General features: G+C 38.6%; 1 protein-coding gene across 14 annotated transcripts in view; it reads left to right on the forward strand.

The window, feature by feature from the left end:
* Positions 1 to 25,104, forward strand: part of DCLK2 (doublecortin like kinase 2) — a 229,018-nt gene that overhangs the window by 73,214 nt on the left and 130,700 nt on the right. For 9 of the 14 annotated variants that reach the window (XR_001397555.3, XM_070504887.1, XM_070504883.1 and 6 more), the window contains exons 3-6: positions 5,676 to 5,778; positions 8,840 to 8,941; positions 9,857 to 9,907; positions 13,317 to 13,411. Coding sequence is in view for 12 of the 14 variants with exons in the window: in XM_070504887.1 (XP_070360988.1) it covers positions 5,676 to 5,778; positions 8,840 to 8,941; positions 9,857 to 9,907; positions 13,317 to 13,411 (351 nt within the window). In the remaining 2 variants the exon portion in view is untranslated. The remainder of the gene's footprint in view (positions 1 to 5,675; positions 5,779 to 8,839; positions 8,942 to 9,856; positions 9,908 to 13,316; positions 13,412 to 25,104) is intronic. The other 5 variants (XR_011501956.1, XM_070504885.1, XM_070504886.1 and 2 more) reach the window with 1 other exon arrangement.

Raw genomic sequence — 25,104 nt, forward strand, 5'->3', positions numbered from 1 at the left:
AAATAATGACTGCATTACATGGAAGCCTAGTATTACACAAACACAATTTTAGCATAGAATTAAATTGATATAGTTCTCTGTTTACATAATCTAAAAATGTTGACATTTATGTGTATCCCTTACATATGTAGATATAGACCAGTGCTTTGCTTTGACATGTTACATTTAAGTCAAATCTTTCTTTTCTCTTTTGCAATTATTCTAGGGGCTGTCGGCAGAAACTTCTTTAATATATGCATATAAACATATTTGTATGTATATTATACGTATTTATATGTATGTTACATGAATCACATTTCTGTATAGAATTTCTAGAAGCTTAAGATATCTTAATTTGTTTTGGCTGTAATTTTCTACTAGTGAAGGCTGTCAATGGAATATTTCCAAATTGTCAGTGATATTTTCTGGGAAAATATCTAATTTATTGAACTTGTAGAAAGGCATGTACTAATTATTTTGTTTATACTTTTAGAAAAGATTATCCATTAACTTAAATTTTTAATAAATATTTGAATTTGAATTAATAAAAATGAAGAAATAACATATACCAACTGCTTTCACGTGCGATCACATTTAGTCCTTAAGGATGAAATGAAACTGGTTTCTTGCCCATTTTGTAGACAAAGAAACTGAGCCTCAGAGAAGTTAAATGTATTGCCCAAGATTTTACACATATAGAAGGGAGGAGGCAGTCAGGCTCAGCAGTATGGTGCTCTGCTCCCAGCAAAAGCTTATGCTCAGGCCGTGCTTTGTGCACAGACACCTATATTTTAAATATTACCATATACCTATGCAATGAAAGTGAAAACATCTGAAATCTGCTCATTCTCCATCTGTGGATATTAGTTTGGGTTCACCTTTAATCATACTGATCAACATGCATCTCTGCCTGAGGTTTAGTTAAACATAGTAATGACAATCCATAATAGTCCTTGTCTACATTGCAAAAAATGTGAACAGAGACTTGTATTTTAAATCAGTGGTAGAGGGAGAGAAATTCTCATCTGTTCCTTATTTGCTTATTGGTGCAGTCTGGGTTTTTGTATCATCTGTGTTCATATCAATTTTCTTCTATTGACCAGTCAGATGCAACCCCATGAAATAGTAACAATTCCAACTTGAAAGGTTTTGATTTTTCTAAAACACTCTATAGCTTCTTTCTAGTTTTAGCATCTTTCTAGTTTTGGAACCAAGAATTTCCATCGTGCATACTGTGTGTGGGACCCTGAGTGGGCCCTTAATGCTGCCTGCAGGCACATCATTTTTCCCTCCCCTTTCAGTCTCCTAGCAATCACAGACTACAATTTCACACCTTTTCTTTCTCCTCAAACCTGTTGTACCTCCTCTCCTAGCCTCACTTTCAGCTGATGACTTTGCTTGAACTTTCTCAGTGAAGTGGGAAGCAATCAACCAGCCCCACCACCATATGCCCCCACCTGACAGCTTCCACCTGGCTTCCTTACTGTCAAAGACTGACCGTAGTTAGTCCTTTTGCCTGCACATTGATCCCATTCTCTCCCACTCATAAAGGGGCACAGATCCAGCAATTCTTCCCTTTCTTTCTTGGTGTCACCAATTTTTTCCTGTCTACTAGGTCATTTCGAAAGCATAGTAACTTGTGTTATTTCTCTCATCTTGAAAAACAAGCTCTCTTATCCACGGACTCCACTTCCTTCTCCTGCTACCTTCCCGTTCCTCTGCCTTATCTTTCAGTCAAAACTCCTTGAAAGAGTTGTGTGTACTCAGTGTCTCCAATTCTTCTCCTATCCTCTGTTAAAGCTGCTGCAATTAGACCTCCTCTTCAACCACTGCACCAAAGCTGCTTCTGATCTTCAAGATCCCCATGATTTCCATGTTGCTCAATTCAGTGGTCACTTGTCAATCTTCATCTTACTTGGCCTGTCAGTAACATTGACCCCGTGGATTGCTCCCTCCTCCTTGAAACACTTTTCGTAACTTGGTTTCCAGCAAACGACAAACTCTCACTTTTTTTTCCTCACTGGCTGTTCCTCCTCAATCTTCTTCACTGGTTTTGCTTCTTCTCCCTGACCTTGTAATATTGCTGTGCTTTAGAGCTCAGACTTTAGACCTCTTCCGTACGTGCATTCATTGCCATAATTGATCTGAAGATGTTAAATACCACCTATGAGCTGGTGAGTCCCAAATTTATATCTCCATCCCAGATCTCTACCATGAAATTCAGATTTTTGCATGTCCAATTTCCCACCCAATACCTCGGCCTGGATGTTCACTAGGCATTTCACAATTGGTGTTCTGAATTTGAATTCATGAGCATCCTCTCCACCACTAAATTCACCCATCATCTTATGCTCTTCTCTGTCAGAATTAATGGCAACCCCAAGCTGTTAGTGGCTCAAGCCATCATATTCTCTCTTCTCTCATGTCCCCATATCTAGGGGACAGTGTGACCCCTTCTCACTGCATCCATTCCTAACTGCTTGGCACAAGCTACTCTCATCTCTTGCCTGAAATAGTCCTAGCCTCCAACTACGCTGCTCTCTATCCTTGCCCTTTCATAGTCCAATCTGAGCACAGTGTGATCCTGTTAAAAGGTAAGTCATGTTGTGGCAGACCTCTGTTCTGAAGCCTCCGGTGGTTTCTCATCTCAGAGGAAAGCCAAAATCCTTACCAATGGCTGATGAGGCCCTGCGCAATCTGCTTACCTTCTCTTATCTTTCTGATCTGTTCTCACACAATTACTCTGCCCCTCTCTTACTGTGTTCCAGCACTGTTTCTTGTGAACATGCCGTACCAGATCTCTACAGGGCTTTTGCATATTCTGTTCTCTCTGCCTAGAACACTTTTCCCCCAAATACTCATGTGGCTTGCTCTCTTACCTCTTTTAATATTTTGTTCAAATGTCACCTTTGCGATGAGCCCTTCTCTGACCACCCTGTTTAGTATTGCAGCCCCATCCCCTGCATTCACTGTTCCCCTTCCTTGCTTTTTCTTTCCCCATAGCACTTATCACCTTTTAACATTGCGTAAATTTACTTATGCATTTTTATTGTGCGACAGCTCACACTTGCTCTCTGAGGGCAAGGATTTCTGTCTCTCTCTTTTTTTCTTTACTGATGTTTTGTAGAAGCTGGAGTAGTACCTGGCACATAATAAGTTCTCAATACAAATTTGTTGAATGGAGATGGAAGTAGTCAACATTTTATGAGGTATGTCAGTGTCCTGAGTATACCTTAATAAAAATAAGTCAAAATACCTGTTTATCTCAGTTGTATCATTTATTCACTTGAATACCTATCATTTCTTGAGAGTAGTGATGACTTATTTGAGGCAAATCTGAACTTTATTGATAATTATATACTTTGGTTAACTGTTTAACCAAGTACACATTTAATGGCTAGAACCTCAGTCAAAGGGAGACAGATGTCTTATGCAAACCTTGTTTTGAAATCCAGTTATATTGACAGGTGAAATAATTAAGTAATTGATTAGGAATAATTAAATAGAACTGCTGAGGGGAGAGGATAAACCACTTTTTGATCTATTATGTTCCCTAGACTTTTTAAATACTTTTACTCCACGTAATAACAACTTAATTATTTACTTTGACATTTATTCTAGTCAAATGCCAACTAATTTAGTACCAGATGAAATATTTCCTTGTGATAAAATCAATTAGAAATTAATTGACTTTTCACACAGAGACATTCATACAGGTGTATTTTAGAAAATCCAATTGTTATTTTTTCATGCTAAATTGATTGCAAAAACAAATGAAATTTTCCTCTTTTAAATAATTGGATTAAATTTTAGTAGATATGTGTTTTATTTGGCCAGGGGAGTAAAACTGGATTTAGTTGCATTTAAGAACCATTCATTGAATTTATGTGTGTAAAAAAACCAAAATAGTTGGAGATATGATACATAAATGACTATAAAACAAGGTAAAATGTGGTAAGAAATATCAAAGTAGAAAGATGAATTATGGGATTCCAATTGAAGGGAGGCAACATGGTGTTAAGTTTAAAGCAGAGATGTAAAGTAGAGGAATTGCGTCTAAATTCGTCCGCTCATGTTGATTGGGAACAAGAATCAATCCCTGTGTGTGGGAAAGTTTCTGTCTCTAGATCTGTTTTTTCATTTGTAATTGAAGAGTGATAGTAGTATCAACCTCATGTTTACTGTAGGGATTAATGACATTATATATATACAATACAGAGAGAGAATTCGGAGGGGTGAAGTGATGCCTGAACTATCGGTAAGTCCTAAATATAAGTGATGGTGGTGGAGATGGCAATGGAGATTATATCTGTGGCACCACTCACCCCAGAGAAGTTATTCTCAGTCTGAGCTCAGTTCCAATAGGAGCAAATCCATACTAAACCACAGTTCATTCAACAAACATGTGGTAAGCATCCACCAAAGTCAGAACTCCACTGGGCCATATGGAATGAAGAATAGGAAATATCCCTGCCTACTTTGAATCAGGGCACTAAAGGGTCCTTGGAAGGGCCACTCCATGCTGAGGAACAGCATGAGGAAAAATATAGTGGCAAGAGCCAGCACTGAACTAGAAGTAAAAATTACCCAAATGTCCATTAATTGATAAATGGATAGACAAAATGAAGTATATCTGTACAACTGAATATCATTCAGCCATAGAAAGGAGTGAAGTACGGATATGTGCTACTACGTGGATGAACCTTGAAAACATGTTGAGTGAAAGAAGCCAATTGCAAAATGCCACATATTATATGATTTGATTTATATGAAATATCCAGAAGAGGCAAATCCATAGAGACAGAAAGTGCATTACAGGTACCTGGGGATGAGTAGTTGGGGGCATGGGGAGTGACTGCTAATGGGCATGGGGTTTCTTTCTTTCTTTTTTTTTTTTAAATTTATTATTGGGAAAAAGTTCTTTTTAAAGAAATCTTATATAGGCCATGGAAAAACATGGGAAAGTGGATCCCATCTACTTCCAAAGTCCTGGAAGATGAATGTGCTCCCTGGGTGGATCTGAAACTGATACAGGATGGTGGACCCTTTTTGAAAAAATAATGTAAAACTAAGACTACACATTTAGGTACGGGGCCTTGAAGCTTAAGCTTAAGCCTTATTAGCTTCATGGCAAATCTTCCTCTGATCTTAATGATGGTGGTGGTGATGGACATGAGTGTTAACACACTGAGTTACTTGTATGCCTGGCATCCCTTCCAAGCCATTTTCACGCATTAATCCTCAAAACAACCTAGGTATGTTGTACCAGAGGAACAGAGAATTTATGCCCAAGGTGATGCAGCTGGGAAGTGGAGTTGCTAGGAGAGTGAGGAAGGGCAGAATAGTAAAAAGCACTAAACTGAGAGCAGAGCCCTCCGTCAGCCCCAGCTTTGCCACCCATTGATAGGACACCTGGAAAACATCACTTAACCTTTTGTGTATGTCCTTGACTTCACCTGTAAAACAGGAATATTGATGCCCGCTATGAGGCCCTCATTCTGTTGTTCTGAGGTCAGGAGAAAGTGTGTGAAAGTGCTTTGTGAAGAGTAAAATACGTGGAAGTGTAGTGTGATATTAAACAGCTTTCAATCCAACTCGATTTTATAGGTGAGGCTTGAAAATAAATTTGATTTTGCTCTTTATTTCACTTCTAATGTTTCTAATTTATTTCTTGGATGTGATCTTTTTTTTTTTAGGTTACTTGTCTACAAGACTTTTTTGGTGATGACGATGTTTTTATTGCATGTGGACCTGAAAAATTCCGTTATGCCCAAGATGACTTTGTCCTGGATCACAGTGGTAAGGCAGTTCATTGACCACTTTTGTAACCCTGAAACGAAGGCTTGGGATTTAGTCTCTTGGTGCTTGTTAAGTGGTCTGGTGTGTTGCAGAAAGATGGCATTGGCGGTACTCTTTGAATCAATGAAAGTAGAAAATAAAATGAAAGTATTTACCTAGTTGTAAAAAAAGAAAAAAACCTAAAAACACAACTTAATCCAAATAAAGTTGTCTTCACATTTTAGCAATGTGGTTCCATCTCCTTTTACTGCATTGTTTTCTCTCTGAAATGGACTTCCTCCCGTCTTCCAGAATGGTAGCTGGCTATACCATCTTAAACGTACGGATAGTGTTGAACCTGAAGCATTAGTTGTACATTACCCATGTCCATAAAGAGATACATAAAAGGATAATAACTAAATTGTTACTAGTGATTATTTCAGGTCTCTTTTTACCTCATTTTTCTGTTTACAACTTTTTAAAAAACAATATTAGTATATATATGCAGAAAAAAAAAACCTATTTTCATTGATGGGATAAGAAAATCCCTTTCTCTTAATTTGAACCAATATATGGAGTTTTCAATTATTTAGCAATAACCTCAGTGATTTCAAATGTTATTGATTCTGGGAAAATTGCTTTACTCTGTTGTCTTGGATTAATTTAAACCTATTACCAGTAATAGTGATTATTGCAGCTGATAGTAAAGTCAAGTTCATCTTTAAATAAGGTAAATCATACACACATAACATTTCACAGAGGAGAGGAAAGTTAAGAGATACAATCTCACTCTTTAATTTCATGATTAAGGAAAGTTGGCTTTTCAAAAATTAGACTGATGGTAGACCCCTCCCAGTTGCGGTGATTCCGATAGTGCAGAATTAGAGAAACGTATTACCTAATAAATATGGTGATCCACAGACTTTTTAAAATTCAAGTTGATACATTCTGTGGTACCAAACTTCCTTGTGTAATTCTTTCCTGTTACACTACATCAATTACTTTGTGGAAATAATTTATCTGCTTTGAGCTTTGGCTCATTTATCTACTCTGTTTGTTTTTCTGTTTTGTTTCTTCACCGCAGCCACATTTCTTTGAGGGTTTCTGTACTGTCTTATATTTTATTGGTCTGGCTCTGCTTTAAACTGGTAATGTCACTGGAAAGTCCTTAAAGAATTGCAGATAATGTCCTTTTTGTATGATCTGTGCTAATGCTCTCCCCTGTTCTTAGGGATGATTAAGGTTGACTGAGAACTTGCATTTACATGCCACCTGTATTTTATGTTTTTCTTGATTTTTAGCTTAATTTCATTTCCTAATATGTCTTTGATGTTAATATTAGTCGTTTTGAAAGTTGGGACATTAAAACTCAATGATATCTTTTAGATTATAAAGTTAATTTGGATAACAACAACAATAAAATCTTTATTGAGCCCTTACTATGCATGTACCAGGTGTTGTACTCAGTGCTTTACCTGTATGTTGTATATTTACATAAGCTAGTTGGATCATTCGTAGTTATTTGTTGATTTTGGCTAGCTAGTGATGAACTCCAATAGTTAGAGATAGGTGAAAGCTACTGATTTCTTCCCTCTCAATTGCTAATTATTTACCTTCTGCAAATTGGGGCTAATGATAGTGGCTTTTTAATAAGATTTTGTTAAAATTGAGTTAATATATGTAAAACAGTTACAAGATTGCCATTACATTGTATGTGCTATTGTCATTGTTGTTAATGTTATTATTATACTACTACCATCAGGTCATAAAATTTTACAGTGAAAGCAAGTCTCAGACCTAATTCTGCCGCAAGTACATTTATTAGGAGGGAAAGATTTTTTTAAAAATCAGTTATTTAACTTGGGGTGTAATCCTGATGAAGTCCCAACTCTGTTCTTTTAGGCTTCTGACAATATCTTGCATTAAATTGCCATTCAAAATCCATAGACTTCAGCTAACCTAGTCTTAGTCAAGTAATAAAATCGCCCATTAAGAGCTGGATGCAGGACTGGCTCAGATTCCTAAGCCTAGGGTGTAGTTCTGAAGTTCTGGTTGTCCGCTCTCTAGATTTACACATTCTGCTAGTAGGAGAGTGGCAGTACCTTTAAGATGGTTCAAACTAATACACACACCACTCTGTTCAACAGTGGGATACTTTCTAACATCCACAATGCTCATTAACTAAACTGAAGTTGCTACAGCCGCCTCTGAGTAAGGTTTTGATTAGAGTCTTTCAAATGCTAAATATCCTCCCCTGGTGTGTATTTTCTTGATTAGTGTACTTCACATGTTAATTTATTGCCCCTGGGGTATAGATTAAAACCAACCCCCATTTTATCTTCCTGCATAAATTGAAGTATTTTACCGTAAATTACAGACAATATGTTATCTAATTTAATCCTTATAGCAAGCCTATGAAGGAAATTTATTCTTATCCCAATTTTATAAGGTCCCCCAGTTAGCAAAGTCAAATCCATAATTCATCCAAAATCTGCATGACTCCACAACTCGTGTTATCAATTATTCAAATTAGAAGTGATTATTTTAGCTGTAATTAGTTCTGGTACTCTAAATGCTATTTTATTTGGCATTTTATGGAAAGATCAAAGTTACTGTTTAAAGGTAGTTTCCTAGTTTTTGATGCTCCATACTTTGAGAAGATGGGAAATAAGACTATAAGGGGTTCATAAATACAAGTCCCATATTTTTTCAAAATAAGATTATCAAAGAGTTGGAGAGAATAATAAAATTGTAGCCATTGTCTGTCAATGCCACTGACTAAAAAAAGTTACACATGGTTAGATTAGGCTGTGCATGTGTATATGTTAAGTAGGACATTGGGACTTCTGTGTTCATTGAGAACTCCGTCTGGAACAATGAGGTGATGTTACAAGTTGTGTCGCCTGAGTAAAGGTAACCTCAAGTGTACTTTTGGGACGGTTGCTTTGTATATTAAAGTTGTTTAAGAGTAGTAGAAAAATGATCAGGTAATAGTTCTAGGCAATAAATGACTTTCTCATGTCATCTTCTTTTGGTTAGCATTAAAATCAGATCTATCTAATGCACTTTGCTTCCTTTCTAGAATGCCGTGTCTTGAAGTCATCTTATTCTCGCTCCTCAGCTGTTAAGTACTCTGGATCCAAAAGCCCTGGGCCGTCTCGACGCAGCAAATCACCAGCTTCAGGTAGTTAATAGAAAAGGAATAGATGGTCACAGAAAGAGCAGATCCTTCTCCTTCAATTTTATTTACATTATTATGGATTAGTAGTCTTTCCCATCCTCGTATGCAACCAGGTTCCAGAACGACATATAAACGACATGATTTTTAAAACCAAAAATTCAAGTCTATTTCTCAGAGTCGTAATAAGTCTCCTAAGAAACTTATTTCTTTTGTTCTGACACATTTGCTCAAGAACTATCTTGAGAAAGATTCTTCTGCTATTTACATAGAAGTGTTTCACATTTTGGCCACTGTGTGCTGCATTTTTAATTTTGTGCTATATAATTGTGGATATTTTCTTCTCTTATTGGTTTAAGACATAGACAAACACATCTAACACAGAAATGTATTTACTTGATAAGTTTCCACAGGCTTTTCCTTCATCAAGCAATTTAATAGTAGCAATGATTATTGTTGGAACATAGTACTTTACTTATTTAAGAGTCAGGCTTACCTGTAATTAAGTTTCTTTCAGGTCCTAAGCCTGTAGATTTGTTATAATTCTGACTGTTTTTAGCATTTAAAAAAAATAAAAACATCCATAAATATCTTGCTATATTGATTCTATAAGTTCTGTTTACAGTAATTATAAATAGTTTGGTGATATCATTTTCCATTAAGGAAAGGATTGTGAAAAACCATCATTACACATGGGAAATCTAGAACCTGTAAAAGTAGCGTTAATAAAAAACTGTCTCGAGCATCAAACTTTTTGTAAACGACTGAGTTTTTTGGACATTCTCCTTTTCACTACTTCCCCTCCAGCACCTACTCCACTTTCTTTGGGTTGTTTACCCTTTTTGTGTACACGTGTAGACCTGCTGAATAACCGCTCTCCTTACTGTCTCCTCCTCCTTTGTATATACTGAATGTGTACAGTAAAGAGGGGTGGCCACTACTCCAGTGTCTATTCTACAACCAAATCCCCAGGTGAGCCATGATTATTATGGCTTTGTCGCTCTGCTGGGTTTTTGTTTTTGTCTTTTGCCACATTTCTGTTTCCTTTTGCTCCATTTCCATGAATGTATCTGGCTTGTACCAGCGTACATCTGTGCAGCATGAAATGCTTCACTATGCATAGGATGCTTCAGCCTCCCTTATTTGTTGGAGAACCAGTCATCAACAGAAGGTTGCCAAGTGCCTGTCTGTGTGTCATCATAGTACAAAGTGTTCGAGGAGGTACATCGCCTCAAGGGATCTATCTTCTAGTTAATTTTGGAAAATAGTCTGTTGCTGAAAAAGTCTAGAGTTTGTTGGTGACATGAAAATGGCCGTAGCAGCAATTATAGTCTTCTATTCTCACCTTCCTCTGGGGTTAATAGGCTCAATACTCTCTCTTAAAATATTGACAATATGAATATTTTAAACTGAAAGCATCTCTTAGCTGTTAAGCTTATTTAAAATCCTATTATCCTTTCTGTAAAGTATCTTAAACACTGAGAAAGCCTAGTATAACATGAAATTTGCATAAGTACACTGAAGTGAGCTTACCATGTAGTAGATGTAGATTTTTGTCAGGTTCTTAGCTTTTGTTTTAGTGATAGATTTACAGATGCTTATCATATCAGTAAAATAACTAAAAAGTGGGGAGAGTGATTGATCAATCCAATTTTGTCTCCCTGAGCTCTAAAGAGGGAAGTTAACATACTGAACTAAAAACATGTTTCGTAGCCCTTATTTGTCCTGCAGACCAGCTGCTTCATAACATAGTCTAATAAATGTATAAATCTTTCTGACTTGAATTTAAATACTTAGAAATTGGTTCAAGAAAATCTTAGCATTCCAAAACCCTAAAATTTTAACTGAGTCCATATTTGGATTTGTGTTAATAGAGTAGATCTTAAACTCAGAAGTAAAAGTTGTGAGATGTTTAAATCACATTTCAGAGGACAGACAGCTTCTTTATAAAAGGTTAACTCAAAAGTGTGTTCAGCACATAATGAAGTTATGAAAAATTGAGGCCTGAGTCAATTGCTGGGACTTCACTGTAATTGTAGAGAAAGTTACTATATGTATTCATATTATGTTCTCTTCCCACTTCAGGAAGGGAAATTTTGTATAAAAGCCACAGTATCTAGAAGTGTAACTTGCTTTTACAGATGGCTTTAGCTGTGGTATACCTGTTAGCATTTAGAAAATTCCATGGGGCTAATTGGAATTTCAAACAGAATTAGTAACTTTGTAAATATAATATTGTACTTTTTCAATCTGTGGACAGAAGTGCTCCCATAAGTGAATTCTGGTTGACTAAATTCCTCAACAAAACTCTGATTTATCAAAATAACTAAATACTATGTAATAAACACGCAGAAATTAATCTGGATGATGTAAGTGGGTAAATAGTGACCATAATTTGAGTTTTAAAAACTCTCACTTTGGATTTCAAGCATGTGAATCTTTCATAGTCCACCAAGATAAAAAGTATTCAGAGGAGGGGGTGGCCCCATGGCCGAGTGGTCAAAGTTCCGAATGGTCAAAGTTCCACTCATTCTGCTTCAGTGGCCTGGGGTTTGCCAGTTTGAGTTAGAAAAATTAATTTCGTAATTTTTTTTTGGAAGATTAACCCTGAGCTAACATCTACCGCCAATCCTCCTCTTTTTTGCTGAGATCAACTGGCACTGAGCTAACATCCATGCCCATCTTCTTCTACTTTATGTGTGGGATGCATGCCACAGCATGGCTTCACAAGCAGTGCATAGGTGAGCACCTGGGATCTGAACCAGCGAACCCCGGGCTGCCAAAGTGGAACATGCGAACTTAACTGCTGTGCCACCAGGCCGGCCCAAGTTTTGTAATTTAAAAATAACTAGAAAACAATTTCATCTTCACTAAATTTTTAAATGAGCAATACAGTAAACAAACATGACTTCGTGTGACTGAGACATCCCTGTGTACATATGATTCATCTAATCACAAATATTTGACCCTGGACTTCTGCCTCTGCTTAAGAATGGGTGCTCTCTTTTTTGAATCACTTATTTAGGACCTTTATCTCTGCACTGTGCTTTTTATACTTATTAGCATCATTTAAAATAATAGTTATCTGCTACCTCAAATTAAAAAAAAAAATGGAGTTAGACTTTGCTTTTTTTTTTTTTTTTAAAGATTTTATTTTTTTCCTTTTTCTCCCCAAAGCCCCCCTGGTACATAGTTGTATATTCTTCGTTGTGGGTCCTTCTAGTTGTGGCATGTGGGATGCTGCCTCAGCGTGGTTTGATGAGCAGTGCCATGTCCGCGCCCAGGATTCGAACCAACGAAACACTGGGCCGCCTGCAGCGGAGCGCGCGAACTTAACCACTCTGCCACGGGGCCAGCACCTAGACTTTGCTTTTCTTTCCATACGGATGAATGGCAGTTTTCATCTACTTTGAGCAAAAGCAATGAAGATTAACGATAGAAGAGGCTACTTCTCTTCTAAGGAGTACTTAGAAGAGAAAAATAGTTACACCAGTACTAGATGTTCACAGCTTTGTGAAAGTACAGCAGAAATGGATCCAGGTGCTATAGTTAGGGATAAACATGAGTCATACTGAAATGTTTGATCAGCATTCTCTAGTATGGAATCCGCAAATTAACCTTCCCCTCTAAACAGCAGCCCTGCCATACTCTTCCTTGCATAGGCTCTAAATTGAGATTTCAACCTATGAGGTGTATGGAAGTTTGGAGGGGGAATGTATTAAAAAACCACCAAGATTTGCTAAATAATGGGGAAATTAAGCTCTGAAGAAGAGAAAATGGAAGGAATTAGAAATAACTAGTTTAGAGAAAAAGAAAGTTGAAGAGTGCCTTTCATGGCCTTCAAACAAATAAATAGGTATTATAAGGAAAATGACCAGTAATTTTCTCTTTCCATTAAGAATGCACTTAGAAAATGTGTTTGGATTGTGGTGGATTTTATTTGGGAGAGCCATAAAAATTTCTTGGTTATTCAGGTTGGTATAGACCAAGATAGTGGATATGGGAGGTTATGGAACAGTTTTTATAGTAAATCATTATGAATATAACAGCCATTCACTTCTCTTCGCTTGCTGGCAGAGAGGATATACGGACAAGTTCTTGTTCCCATCTCTGATTCCATAATGTTTTATATATTTGTTTATGTCACTGTTGGAAAACTATTATCAACAGTAATTCTGGTTTCACTCCTTATTTGTCTACTACTTTGTCTGTAATACAATAAGGTACATTATTTTGCTTTTTGCTGATTTGCCCTTTGCTTTGAGCTTTAAATGAATCGAAGCTTCATTGGAGCTACATTGTGCATGTGCTTAGTGTTTTTACACAATCTGGTTGTTTTGGGTTTTAATGACTTCTCTCTCCTTTGTTGTCTCATGGTCAGTTAATGGAACTCCTAGCAGCCAGCTTTCTACTCCTAAATCTACGAAATCCTCCAGTTCCTCTCCAACTAGCCCAGGAAGTTTCAGAGGATCAAAGGTATGAAATAGGATATGTGGCATGTTTGCGTGATTTTATTTTGAGTTGCATGGTTTAGTAGTTTACTTTGCTCAGGGCTAGGCTGCAGTAACAATTCAAAAAGGAAAGAGTTCAAGATTTGGAGCCAGGAAGACCTGGCTTTGAATCCTGTATCCTGTTCTATTTTGTACTTTGGGCCAGCTCACTTAACTCTTCTGAGCTGAGGTGTTCCCATCTCTAAAACGGGAATATAAGGTTGTGGTAAGCATTGAATATAATATGCTAAAGTACGGTAAGTAGTAGTTTTCCTATTATTATCAAAATGATTTGCAGTGGCAAAACCTTGGAGAACACTATGATTCTTTTTAAAATTCATTTTGAATCATGATTTTAATATTGCTAACGTAATGTAGCTTTATGAAAGTCTAAAATAGAGTGACATACTAGTAAAATACCTATATAAAAGTAGTACCACAAGAAAAATATGTTCATTTTGGTGAAGAACTTAGAAATAAATCTTACGTTTTGACTGTGATGTGTAACTTAACACAATCAGCAGTTGGTTTAATAGGCATTTTATCTAATAAAGAGAGAGATGAAGGATGAGTGACACCAAATTGGTAAAATTTCTACAAGCTTAATTTGATAAGTAGCTTTCAATAATTTAAATTTATAAGAGAAAATTTGCTTGGTAAAATAGCAGTAAATGATTGGGGCTAAAGACTGAAAGTTTCCTTTTGCAGAAACAATCGAGTTGTCTATGTGGTGACATACTCTAAAAATACTAAAATGTACACAGTGCCATGTATGTTTGTGTAAATTAACTTTCATTCTCTTGGCATGTTTGGTCCACAATGGCGATAACTTCATTAGGAATGTATTCTCTGAAGTTGGTTGCCTAAACACTTCAGATATCCTCTAAGTGGTTTTCTTTACCTTAAGGATGTTGAAAAATATTTTTAATTAGTAAAATGAATGGTAAGAACCTCACGACCCATGGGTGAGAGGGGACTGAGAACCTGCCAGGCACAGCATCCTGACACCTGCAGAACAGTGAGGGCTGCGACTCCCCCCACTTCTCAAAGGGTTCCGTTCTCCACCTGACGGTAAAGTTTGCTTGTCCTGCCCTGAGAATGTTATGACTACTTCAGAGTGAACTTGTATGATTCTCACCTAAGTGCCTGAAATCAAAAAGAGAAACTCCCCCCCAAAAAAAGGACCGATTGGTTTTGTGCTTGCTTGTTTATGTACCGTGGCAGAATTTGAACTGAGACTGGTACAGTCATGTGCCACATAACTATGTTTTGGTCAGTGGTGGACCACGTACATGATGGTGGTCCCGTAAGATTAGTATCATATAGCCTAGGTATGTAGTAGGCTATACCATCTAGGTAAGTATACTCTGATATTAGCACAATGACGACATTGCGTAACGATGCATTTCTTAGAAGATATCCCCGTCGTTAAGTGACACATGACTGTAGTAATTTGGGAGTAGGGAGTACATAGCTCTTACCTGCCTCTAAGTACTGGAAGCTCCTTATGTTTCTCAAAAGAGCCAGACATTTTCTAAGTGCTAAATTGGCTTAGGTTAGTTTATCATATAATTTCAATGGAATTCTTAACTGTCAATTCCGAAAAGGTTATGTAAATTAAAATTCACTAATAAGCTAATTATTTTCAGCTTTTCTTTCCCAACTTATTTTCCCCAGGATAGCAGGTGCACTGTTTTTACTCTGAGTAACTCTCAAAAGAACTAAAGTAAAAATAATTCAAGTTGATTCACCTCTTTTTAGTTTCAGTGTTTTGTAATTTGTTGAAGGAAAAGCAAGTGCTGGTAATAGTTAACTAGGGCAAACCCATCATAAGCTTTCCAGTGAGCCACGTTTTAGTGTTTCTCCCTCAGGCTGTTGCTCCAGGCAGGGCTGGGATCCTTGACCTAGGGCTACATGTGGACTTCCAGGCCGGTACCTTAGTCCCTGCTTACCTGGGGTCTTGGTCATTTTCCCCTTTTTTGTTATCCAGTGGTAACCTGGGCTCCCATCTTTCTTCCTAGTCCATCTTCAACTCTAAGCCCAAGGTAGTCCTTTTTCCTTCTTGCCATTAGGTCAATTGATGCTGCTTATTAGCAATGGATGCTGCTTATTAGCTTCAGGACTGGATAGCTGATCATTTCAAGGAAATACATGTTAATCCTCTGAGTATACACCCGCTCCTTCATGCATGGTGCAAACTCACACAAGATCACTTGCATTTCTGGAGTGAAGATGGATGACATTTAAAAAACATGATAATAAGTTGTATTATTGCTGAGATGTTAGATAAATTATTCTCACTATGCTAGGTGTATCTTAATTATTATGGTAACCCTAGCATTTAGCATGCAGTTTTGTGGCATGTAGTAAGTTCTTAAGGATTACTTATTGATGCTGAAAGAGATAAAGAAGGTTAAGGGGAATGTTGATTATGGGTCAAGATTGAAAATGAGGTTAACGGTAACATAAAGAGTAGTGGTCTATGGGGCCAGCCCGGTGGTATAGTGGTTAAGTTCGCACGTTCCACTTCAGTGGCCCAGGGGTCACTGGTTTGGATCCTGGGTGCAGGCCTACACACCACTTGTCAAGCCATACTGTGGCAGGCATCCCACATATAAAGTAGAGGAAGATAGGCACGGATGTTAGCTTGGGGCCAGTCTTCCTCAGCAAAAAAAAAGAGGAGGGTTGGCAGCAGGTGTTAGCTCAGGGCTAATCTTCCTTAAAAAAAAGGAAGAGTAGTAGTCTGTCCATGACTCTTACCCCCTTTCTCCTCCACCGTGCCTGCAGCCTTTGCTAGCAGCTGTGATACCTCCTCTGGGTTTTCTTTGTCTCATCTGTAAAATAAGGATGCTTGATTTTAACTTACCTCTAAAAATGCTAGAATTATAGTTCTTGTAGTTGCCAAAAAACCTGTCTAGGAGACTGGGGAGTCTGTTTCTTTTCCTCTCACTTTAAAACTGATATAGAATCACTGAATTTTACATTAAATATTAGCAGCCATATGAGTCTCTGCCATAGTGATCACCTTTTAGGACAGTGTTAAACATCTCTACCCCTGCTATTCCCATGGGTTGTGCCTTGTGAAAATTTCATCTCATCACGATTCCAGCAATCCACGGTATGTATTGTCCTTGGGATGAAAACCTGCCTTTGAAATACTACAACTTCGTCATGTTACTTACTGTACAAAATACCCTAATTTTGATGTCATTGTAAAGCTCTAGTCAGCATCTGTCCACGTTTGCATTATTTTCTCTATTCAGTGACATTAAAAGAGGAGAATTACAGATAATTACCATGTGTTAGTGCTATGGTTTTTCCTTCCACTTCATTTAAAATAGCTTATTAAGATCAATTAAGAGGGAATGTCTGACAATGGAGGGCTGTTTTTCATGGGCAGGAACTCTTTACCACTATTTATCCTGGTTAGATGCTTTAATGGCTTTGGGGGTGGATAATCTTTTTCCAGAGAATCAGAGAATTGACAAAAGCAAGCAAACCAAACCAGTGCAAGCAAGCAAGCACAAACCAGGGCAGCATGTGCAGGAGTTAACACATCTCTCTCTCTGCCAGGACACAGCTTTGGACAGATGGTTTTTTTTACTGTCTGGATTTTACTTAGTAGGGAATTAAGCAAAGTCAAGTCAAAGATAAGCAGAATTTGATATTCTGTCACAATTTACCCCCCCCCCCCACCCTTTGTGCCAGTTTCTGGGAATCATTTTGGTATTTTGATGGGAACATTGAAATAACTAAAAATGAAAATAGAGTGATGATATAATGTTAAATCTCTGACCACAGTGTGTCAGTACCATTTTTGTTTGCTCACTGAAAAAGATGTGAGAAATGCAGAAACAGCCCACTTCCCACAAGAGTACTCATAGTTTTCTCTATGATACTCTTGTGAGGCAGACAGCTCTGCTCCGTTCATATGCATTCATAAAAGATCCTGCTCTTTGAGGGGCTAGACCAAAGCTGGGAGAGGAAGCAGAGCCTTCTTCAAGTTATAAAGAATTTTTACAAGATGAGAGTGTAAGAAACATGGTGGCAGCCAAGTAATTAAGGTTCTCTAAATCCAAGACTGAAAGACATCAGGACAACTGAGAGTTCTACCTCGATTATGACTTTTTTGTTTTCCTAGCTACCTAAAACCTACAATGTGAAAACTGAGAGTGGTCTCAGATCTTTTAGTTTTCATTTTATAGATGGAGAAACTGAGGTTCAAAGATGTGAAGTGACTTACTGGCGGTGCCAGTGGCCAATCTGGATCTCTGACCCTTTTAGGGTTTCTGTCTCTAACCCCTGACTTTTTCCCCATCACTGGTGGGTCTGATTCAATGGCTGTAACACAGGCACCCCTTGGAAAAGCTGTGCTATGTCAGTCTTTTAGGAGAGAGAATGCTGGGGATGGTTTGCTTACTGAGTATCTGGATTTAGATATGCACAAGTGCTTTGAATAAAAAAGGGCTGAGAGATTAGGAAAGGAACAGGAGGGGAGGGTTGGGAAAAGGGACAGGCAGTTCTGAGGTGGAAGAGAAGTTGGATGAAGGCAGGTGGAAAGATAGAGAACTGTTGACAGCTCTTTCTGGGAGACTTGGGGGAAGAGATTGCTAACAGGTATCTAATGGGAATTCTTTTCAAATGAAATGGTCTATATTGTGTGTCCAGCACTTCTTCCTGACCCCATAAAGCTTTAGTAAAATGACAAAGTTCACAGTAAGTTAGGGTTATTGGTTTTCTTTGGAAACTAGCAATGGTGCTGACTATTGTGGAGATTGGCATAGACTGGAAACAGAAAGTGTAGTCCAGACCCAGCAAACCCAGGGGGCATAGATATGAGATGATGTTACATAGTGGGCCTGTGATGGAAGTCACAATGTGAGTATGGTGGCATAGCTGGGATTTGAAAGCAGAGCCCATGCTCATAACCATTACTAGCCGCTAAGGACACAGTGAGAAAGCAAGGCTAGTCTGTTAAACCAATGATTGGAAACAACACGATCAGACCAAAAATTCATAAAATGAGTTGCTAGGGCCACTTGGCAGGTCCTCATTGGGCCTCTTCCCTGGAACCTGATCCCTAGGTGTTAGAACTAGGCTTCACTTTTTGTATGTGAATCTGGCCTTCCTAAAAGGCAAGGCACTCATAGTGATAGTCCCCTGGGGAGAAGGCATTTCTGTAGGCTGGACATGAGCCGCCTCCACCACAGTGCTGCCAGGTACCTATCACAGTCGGGCACATGGGGAGTCCAAAGGCCTTTGCAGTTCATGCCAAGCTGCACTAAGCCAGTGTCAGGAGGGTGCGTAGCTTCTCAGGACTCTTATTTATTTTTCTTTTATCCTCCTTAATTATTAAAGTTTTCTGTGAATGTTCCAATCTGTTCCAGTTAAGCTAAGGGGAGCCAAGTTGGGACAAGAATCTTTGGCCTACTTAGGCCAGAGGATTAAGGCAGAAATGGTTGCCTCCTAGTGTGCAGTTACAGAAAGAGAGCCTCAAAAAGGAAGGAAGCCCAGAGCTCCCTCTGTGCTCAGCTGCCTGCTCCGTTTTGGAGACAGACACAAGATGGTGTTGTAGTGGTTAAATGCATGAGCTCTGCAACCAGAGTGGCTGGGTTTGATCTTGGCCTGGCTGCTCACTAGCCATTATGTGACCTTTGGCAAGTCACATCACCCTTATTTGTAAAAAGGGGATCAGTAGGACCTGCTGCACAGGGTTGAGGTTAATTGATTAAATATAGAGAAAGCACTTAGAATGGCTTCGTGACTCTTTCCTATGTAAGCCTTGGGGTTCCCAGGTTTAGTTTTCACTAAACTTCATGAGGGAACTTCATGAGGGAAGTTTTACTTACAAAAATGTTGACATGCAATAGTGTAGAAGAAGGAAGAAGAAGTGAGAGAAGTCAGACTCCAAATTTCATTACCTCCTCTGCTTTTCTCTCTATTATGATTTTCCTTCCCAACTCGATCCTTTATCTCTGCTTTCCTGCCCTCTGTACATACTTCAACTCTATTAGTAATCTATAGATACTTCTATTAGTAACAAGTTATCCAAAAATTCAGCAGCTTAAAACAACCGTAAAAATTTATTTTCTTACACAGTTCTTGTGAGTCAAGGATTTAGGAGCAGCTTAACTGGAAGGTTCTGGCTTAAGATCTTTGATGAAGTTGTAGTCAAGATGTACACCAGGGCTCCAGTCACCTGAGGACTTGACTGGAAATGGGGGATCTCCCTCCAAGGTGACTCACTCACTTGGTGGCAAATTGGTGCTGGCTCTTGGCAGGAGACCTCAGTTCCTCACCATGTGGACCTCTTCATAAGTTGGCTTGAGTATCCTTAGAACATGGCAGCTGGGTTTCCCCAGAGCAAGTGATCTGAAAGAAAGAGTGTCATGCAGAAGCTCTCCTTTCTATGACCTAGCCTTGGAAGTCAGACACCATCATGTCTGTAATATCTTAGTAGTCACATGTGTCAGCCCAGTTCAGGATGGGAAGTGACTGCACAGGGCCATGAAAATCAGGAGGTGAGGCTCATGGGAACCATTTTGGAGGCTGGCTACCACACCTCTTCTCTCTGCTTTTATCTCTTTATCAACCATTCAAATGTCTTTTCTTAGGCTGCTCGCTCAATAGCTTTCTGTCCATTATCCTTTTTGAGAGCCTCAAAAGTCTCTCTCCTCATCAATTTTATTGCTTTGTTCTCCTTCCAGTCCTTTTGTTCTCCAGACCAAATCACTCCTTGCTCATTCTTTTCTCTCCCCTTCAAATCCTAGAATTTCACCACCACTGATGTTTTCTTCTCTTAATCCCCCTCTTCCTGATCCTCCATTTTCTCCTTGACCTCAGCCCATGATCTGTTTCCTTGGCCCAAGCTCCTCAGAGTCCCTTCCATCTAGCTGATAACTTTCCCTGCGGGAATATTTGCTGTGCTTAAATCACAGCATTTTCCTTGAAACAGATAGGCAATAAAGAGTACTAAATGTGTCATCAGCTGCCAGATGGATGAAGAAAGCATTTCCCTGAAATTTAATTCATCATCCATGTCCCAATTTAAGACTTTCAAGGCTGTAGTAACTTAAGGCTTTGGAGTCAGGGGCACATCTGTGGACACAGGGATAAACTGTCTCACATTTTGATGCTGAAGTGTATGCCCAGAGGCTGTCTACTGTGAGCATTCTTGTTGGTTGAAAGAAGAAAGAAAAAAGTACATTTGGAACATTATCCAACATCTTGAGATTATAAACTGTCTGATGTGCTGATATTTTATCTGATGATGTCTCCTGGGTCTGCTGGTGGTGAAAGATTTTCCAGATTTGTGAAGTGTGATGAAAGGGCTGGTAGTATCTCATACTGATTGGCAGAGCTAAAATGTAACTCTTTGACCTTCTGAACTTCAAAACTTCTTTTCGAAGCTGTGAAATGTAAATCCACAGTAGCTGCTGACCTTAGACATTTTTGCTTTTCCCTGGAGCTTTGGCTCTTCTTTGGTATTTAAAACTAGTTAATAATCTTCAGTACTAAAAGACTGACTCCTTTTATATTCTTTTTATTACCCCAGAAATGTTGGACAGTGATTTCATCTTTGAACGTAATTGATTCTGTTGACAGAAACAGAAACAAAAAGAGGGACAAAGCAGTTTTGAAGATTTCAGTGCCCTAACAAAATAAATCAGTATAATGAATCTCAGACTCTGTTTGAGGACAGTGATTTTCACATCGTAGTTGCTTAGTAAATAGAGGCATTTGGTGGGTAAATGGCTCAACTGGGCCGAAGCCCACCTTTGTGGGGATGAGGGGGTTTGTCAAGCAAATCAGGGTATAAATAGGATCAACTGCAGGAACTGTATTTGAATATAAACAACACATGTGTTAATCTTAAATGCCCCCCCCCATTCATGAAAGTAGGTTGTTAGAAATTCTTCTTGATAGTATGTTAGAGATAACTGAATGGAGTTAAGACTTAGATGATGTTGTAGTGAACTGGCCCATGCCACTGTGGTAGATGATGTTGTAGTGAACTGGCCCATGCCATGGCCAACTGTGGTAGCCTCCATAGTAGGAACTGAAGAGACAGGCACCTCTCCCACCACCCTGGCATCCTAGAAATCAGTGATGCTTCACAGTGAAAGCATGCAGACATTTTTAGCAGGTAGACATGGCCATACCACCTATCTGTTGCTCGAAATCTGATAAGCCAACACTTGGCTTGAACAGCTCACTCACAGGGATGTGCTGTTTCATGCTTGTTTTGGCAGATCATGTAGTCAGCTGAGGTGGCAGCGGTACTCAGAGGAACAGAAAGGCACAAGTCATCAGGTTCCACACAGCCCCTGTCATAGACTGTGGAGTTGGCTGCTGTCTTAAACCTTGTACATGCATGGCAGTGGGTTTTGTTTGCGACTGTTCACCACTATTAACCAATCACAAATCTCAAGTGCCACTAATTTTGCCAGATGAAATCAAGTCTAAGGTATGGCTACAGATGAGAATACTTTGTATGTTACCAACCCCTAGGTGCTGGTTCAGATTAATTTTTCTCATATCACTAATACTGAAGTATTTCACAGTAAATTATCACAAATCCAATATGAAAGTGATAAAGCTTTCTGTTTTTAAACATATTCCTAATTCAGTATTTGTAGTAATTTATACTAATTTTCCTTCTACTTAATGGAATTGACATTTCTGATATTAAAAGAAAAAAAACCCACAAACATGATTAAGCAAATCTATTTACAGAAAAATCTAGTATATTCATTTTTTTTTTTAATCTTCAGTACATTTCAGAGGTTGTCTTTTTAAAGGAAGAATTTTTCTTAAGGTCTCTGTGAGGAAAGGATGTGAATTTGTTTATCAATTTGTGTATTATTTGACTAAATTACAGGAACGTGACTATCGTTCTGTCATCTGAAAGCATGTTCTAACTATACCACAATGACTATTTTGATCAGTGAATCTGGTATCTGGTGGCATCTCTTGATGAATTTAGTAGGCTTGCAAGACTTCTCTCCTTGTCTTCTTAGAGGAGGGGATAGTGTGAGAATCTCCAACAAGCTCCTGGGCTCTGGAGTCAGACCTGGGTTTAGATTCTGACTGCACATTTGCTGTGGTCTTTGAGAAAGTATATAACCTCTCTAACTTTGGTTTCTTCAGAGGTCAGTGGAGATGATGATAATACCTAATTCATAAGATATAAAATACTCATTTAAGGACTTGACACAAAGTAGACATTCAGTAAATTGTAATGAGTGTCATCTTTCCTTTTCTCACAAAGAGAAAGTTGCTTGGCTGTAGATGGCTTGCAGTGGTTAGATATTTAGGTGAGCGACACAGAGAGCTTAAACAATAAGGTAAGTGAACAATTAATTACAGTTGCTGCTAGAGACTTCCTTCACAGAGGTTCTCAACCTTGGCTGCACATTAGATCATCTGTGGAGCTTAAAAAATAATACTGGTGCCTGGGCCCTATCTCCAGGAATTCTTTAATGTGGGGTGCAGCCTGGCAACAGAATTTTTCACATCTTCCCAGGTGATTCTAACGTACAGCCAGAGACAGAGAACAGCTGCTTTATTGCAACAACTGTACCCTGAGGGTTATTCTGTTCTAGAGTTTAAAAGTATAAGAATTGTGTTGGAAGAAAGGCTTTCCTAAGAAAGTTCTTGTAGACTGGGAGTTTGCCTGATGGCTAAATTCAGCCCATAGTCTGTTTCTCTAAATAAAGTTTTGTTAGGGGGCTGGCCCCGTGGCCTAGTGATTAAGTTTGCTCACTCCACTTTGGTGGCCTGGGGTTTTGCCAGTTTGGATCCTGGGTGCTGACATGGCACCACTCATCAAGCCATGCTGAAGCGCATCCCACATAGCCGAGCCAGAAGGACCTACAACTAGAATATGCAACTATGTATTAGGGACTTTGGGGAGAAGAAGAAAAAAAAAAAGAAGATGGGCAATAGACGTTAGCTCAGGTGCCAATCTTTGAAAAAAAATAAAGTTTTATTGGAACACAGCCATGCTCATTTGTTTACGTATGGTCTGTGGCTGCTTTCATGCTGTAACAGCAGAGTTGACTAGTTGTGACAGAGATCATATGACCCACAAAGCCTAAAATATTACTCTCTTCACTTTGCAGAAAGTATTTTTTTACCCCTGCAGTAGGCCACTTAAAAATTGAATCATAGTGCCATTTTCCAAGATGCGTCAGGAAAGTCAGCTCTCTACCCAAGAGTACCTCTTAGATCCTGTTCAAGTGCTTCCTGTTATGAAAAATAAAAATGAAGTAGTGTCCAGCATTATACTCAAAAGTCAATAGTCATATGCTATAATGCATCGATATAGCCATTTCTGCTACTTTTTTTGAGAATTGCCTATTTCTGAACAAAACTTCACATTTTTAGAGTAGTACTTAACATTTCTCTTTAAATCTTAAGTTTTGTAGAAGTTGTAATAATTCACTTATCAAGGAAATTTAAAGTAGGATGCTCTGACTTAACTCCCTGGCTAAAAATGTAGAAAGCTGGAATGTTACTCATTATCAGCCATAATTGAGTACACTGTATGTACTCAATCAGCCGTGAATGCCTTTTTTAAATGATGCTGGCAGTTGAGAACACTTTACAGCTTTATATGCTCTGTTTTCAAGTGTTTTTTTTAAAGTTCTTAGCAGAAGCAGATTCTTGTACATTTCCCTTCCTTGCTTCCTCATAAAAATGGAGCTCCTGCCAGAGAAGTAGGTAGGTGGGGCGGCGATGCATAGAAAATGTAGTCAGCAATATCTCTGCAGTGTTTTCTGTCACCTTCCCTCCTTGACCAACCAGGACCTCATCAGGAAATAGTTCCCCTCTTCTCCCCACCCCTAAACCTAATCGCATCGTTTTGAATCAGTTAGTAATTATGGAAGATATCTTGAAAGAGTCCAGATGTTGCCATCCATTTATGTTTTATTGAGGAGGATCTCGCTAACATTGCAGCATCTAGGCACTTTCTTTGTGCTGTCTCAGCATCCTAGTTGCTGATGGAAGCATGAATGCTCATTAGCATTTTAAAAGATATTGATAAAAATTTTTAGTTTGACAATAGAAATGGGACAGGTCTAATCCGGAATGCCATATTTTAATCTCTCTGGAGCAACTCAGTAAGAGAGTAATTCTCTTACAAGGGACAGGGAAATCCATAAATCGTGCCTGGGAAATGATGAGAATTTTGTAGAGTCATAGCTATATCCTATGTTTTCATTGCTCTTTGTCTGTCAGGGCTCTGAGATGCTTTGCTTTATATTTCACAGTAGACGCTTCACATTTTCCAGGGATCTGTCCAGAGAGCTTGTGAATACCCAGCTTTTCTTGTACCCTTGGAGCACCAAGTTTCATTACTGGGAGGTCAAGTGAACATAATGACTAGCTGTGTGATTCAAGCATTACAAGCACAGATTCGTGCCTCAGCAAAAAATGGCTCCCTCTCACACATCTTCAGAGTCGTTTGTAACCATCAGAACCTTAGAAAGCATATCCTGGAATATAGAGGTTTCTGAGAAGGGTTTTAAGTGTACACATATGCTGCCTCATAAGATTGTCAGCTTCTGGGTGGTAATGACTGTGTCTCTTCATCTTTTTATCCTTTAAAAATCCAGCACAGGTTGTTGCTGAGGCAGGAAAGGAAAATTATTCCTGTGTCTAATCATGACCCTG

Source organism: Equus asinus, chromosome 3 (genome assembly GCF_041296235.1).
Source record: "Equus asinus isolate D_3611 breed Donkey chromosome 3, EquAss-T2T_v2, whole genome shotgun sequence".
Classification (NCBI taxonomy): Eukaryota; Metazoa; Chordata; class Mammalia; order Perissodactyla; family Equidae; genus Equus; species Equus asinus.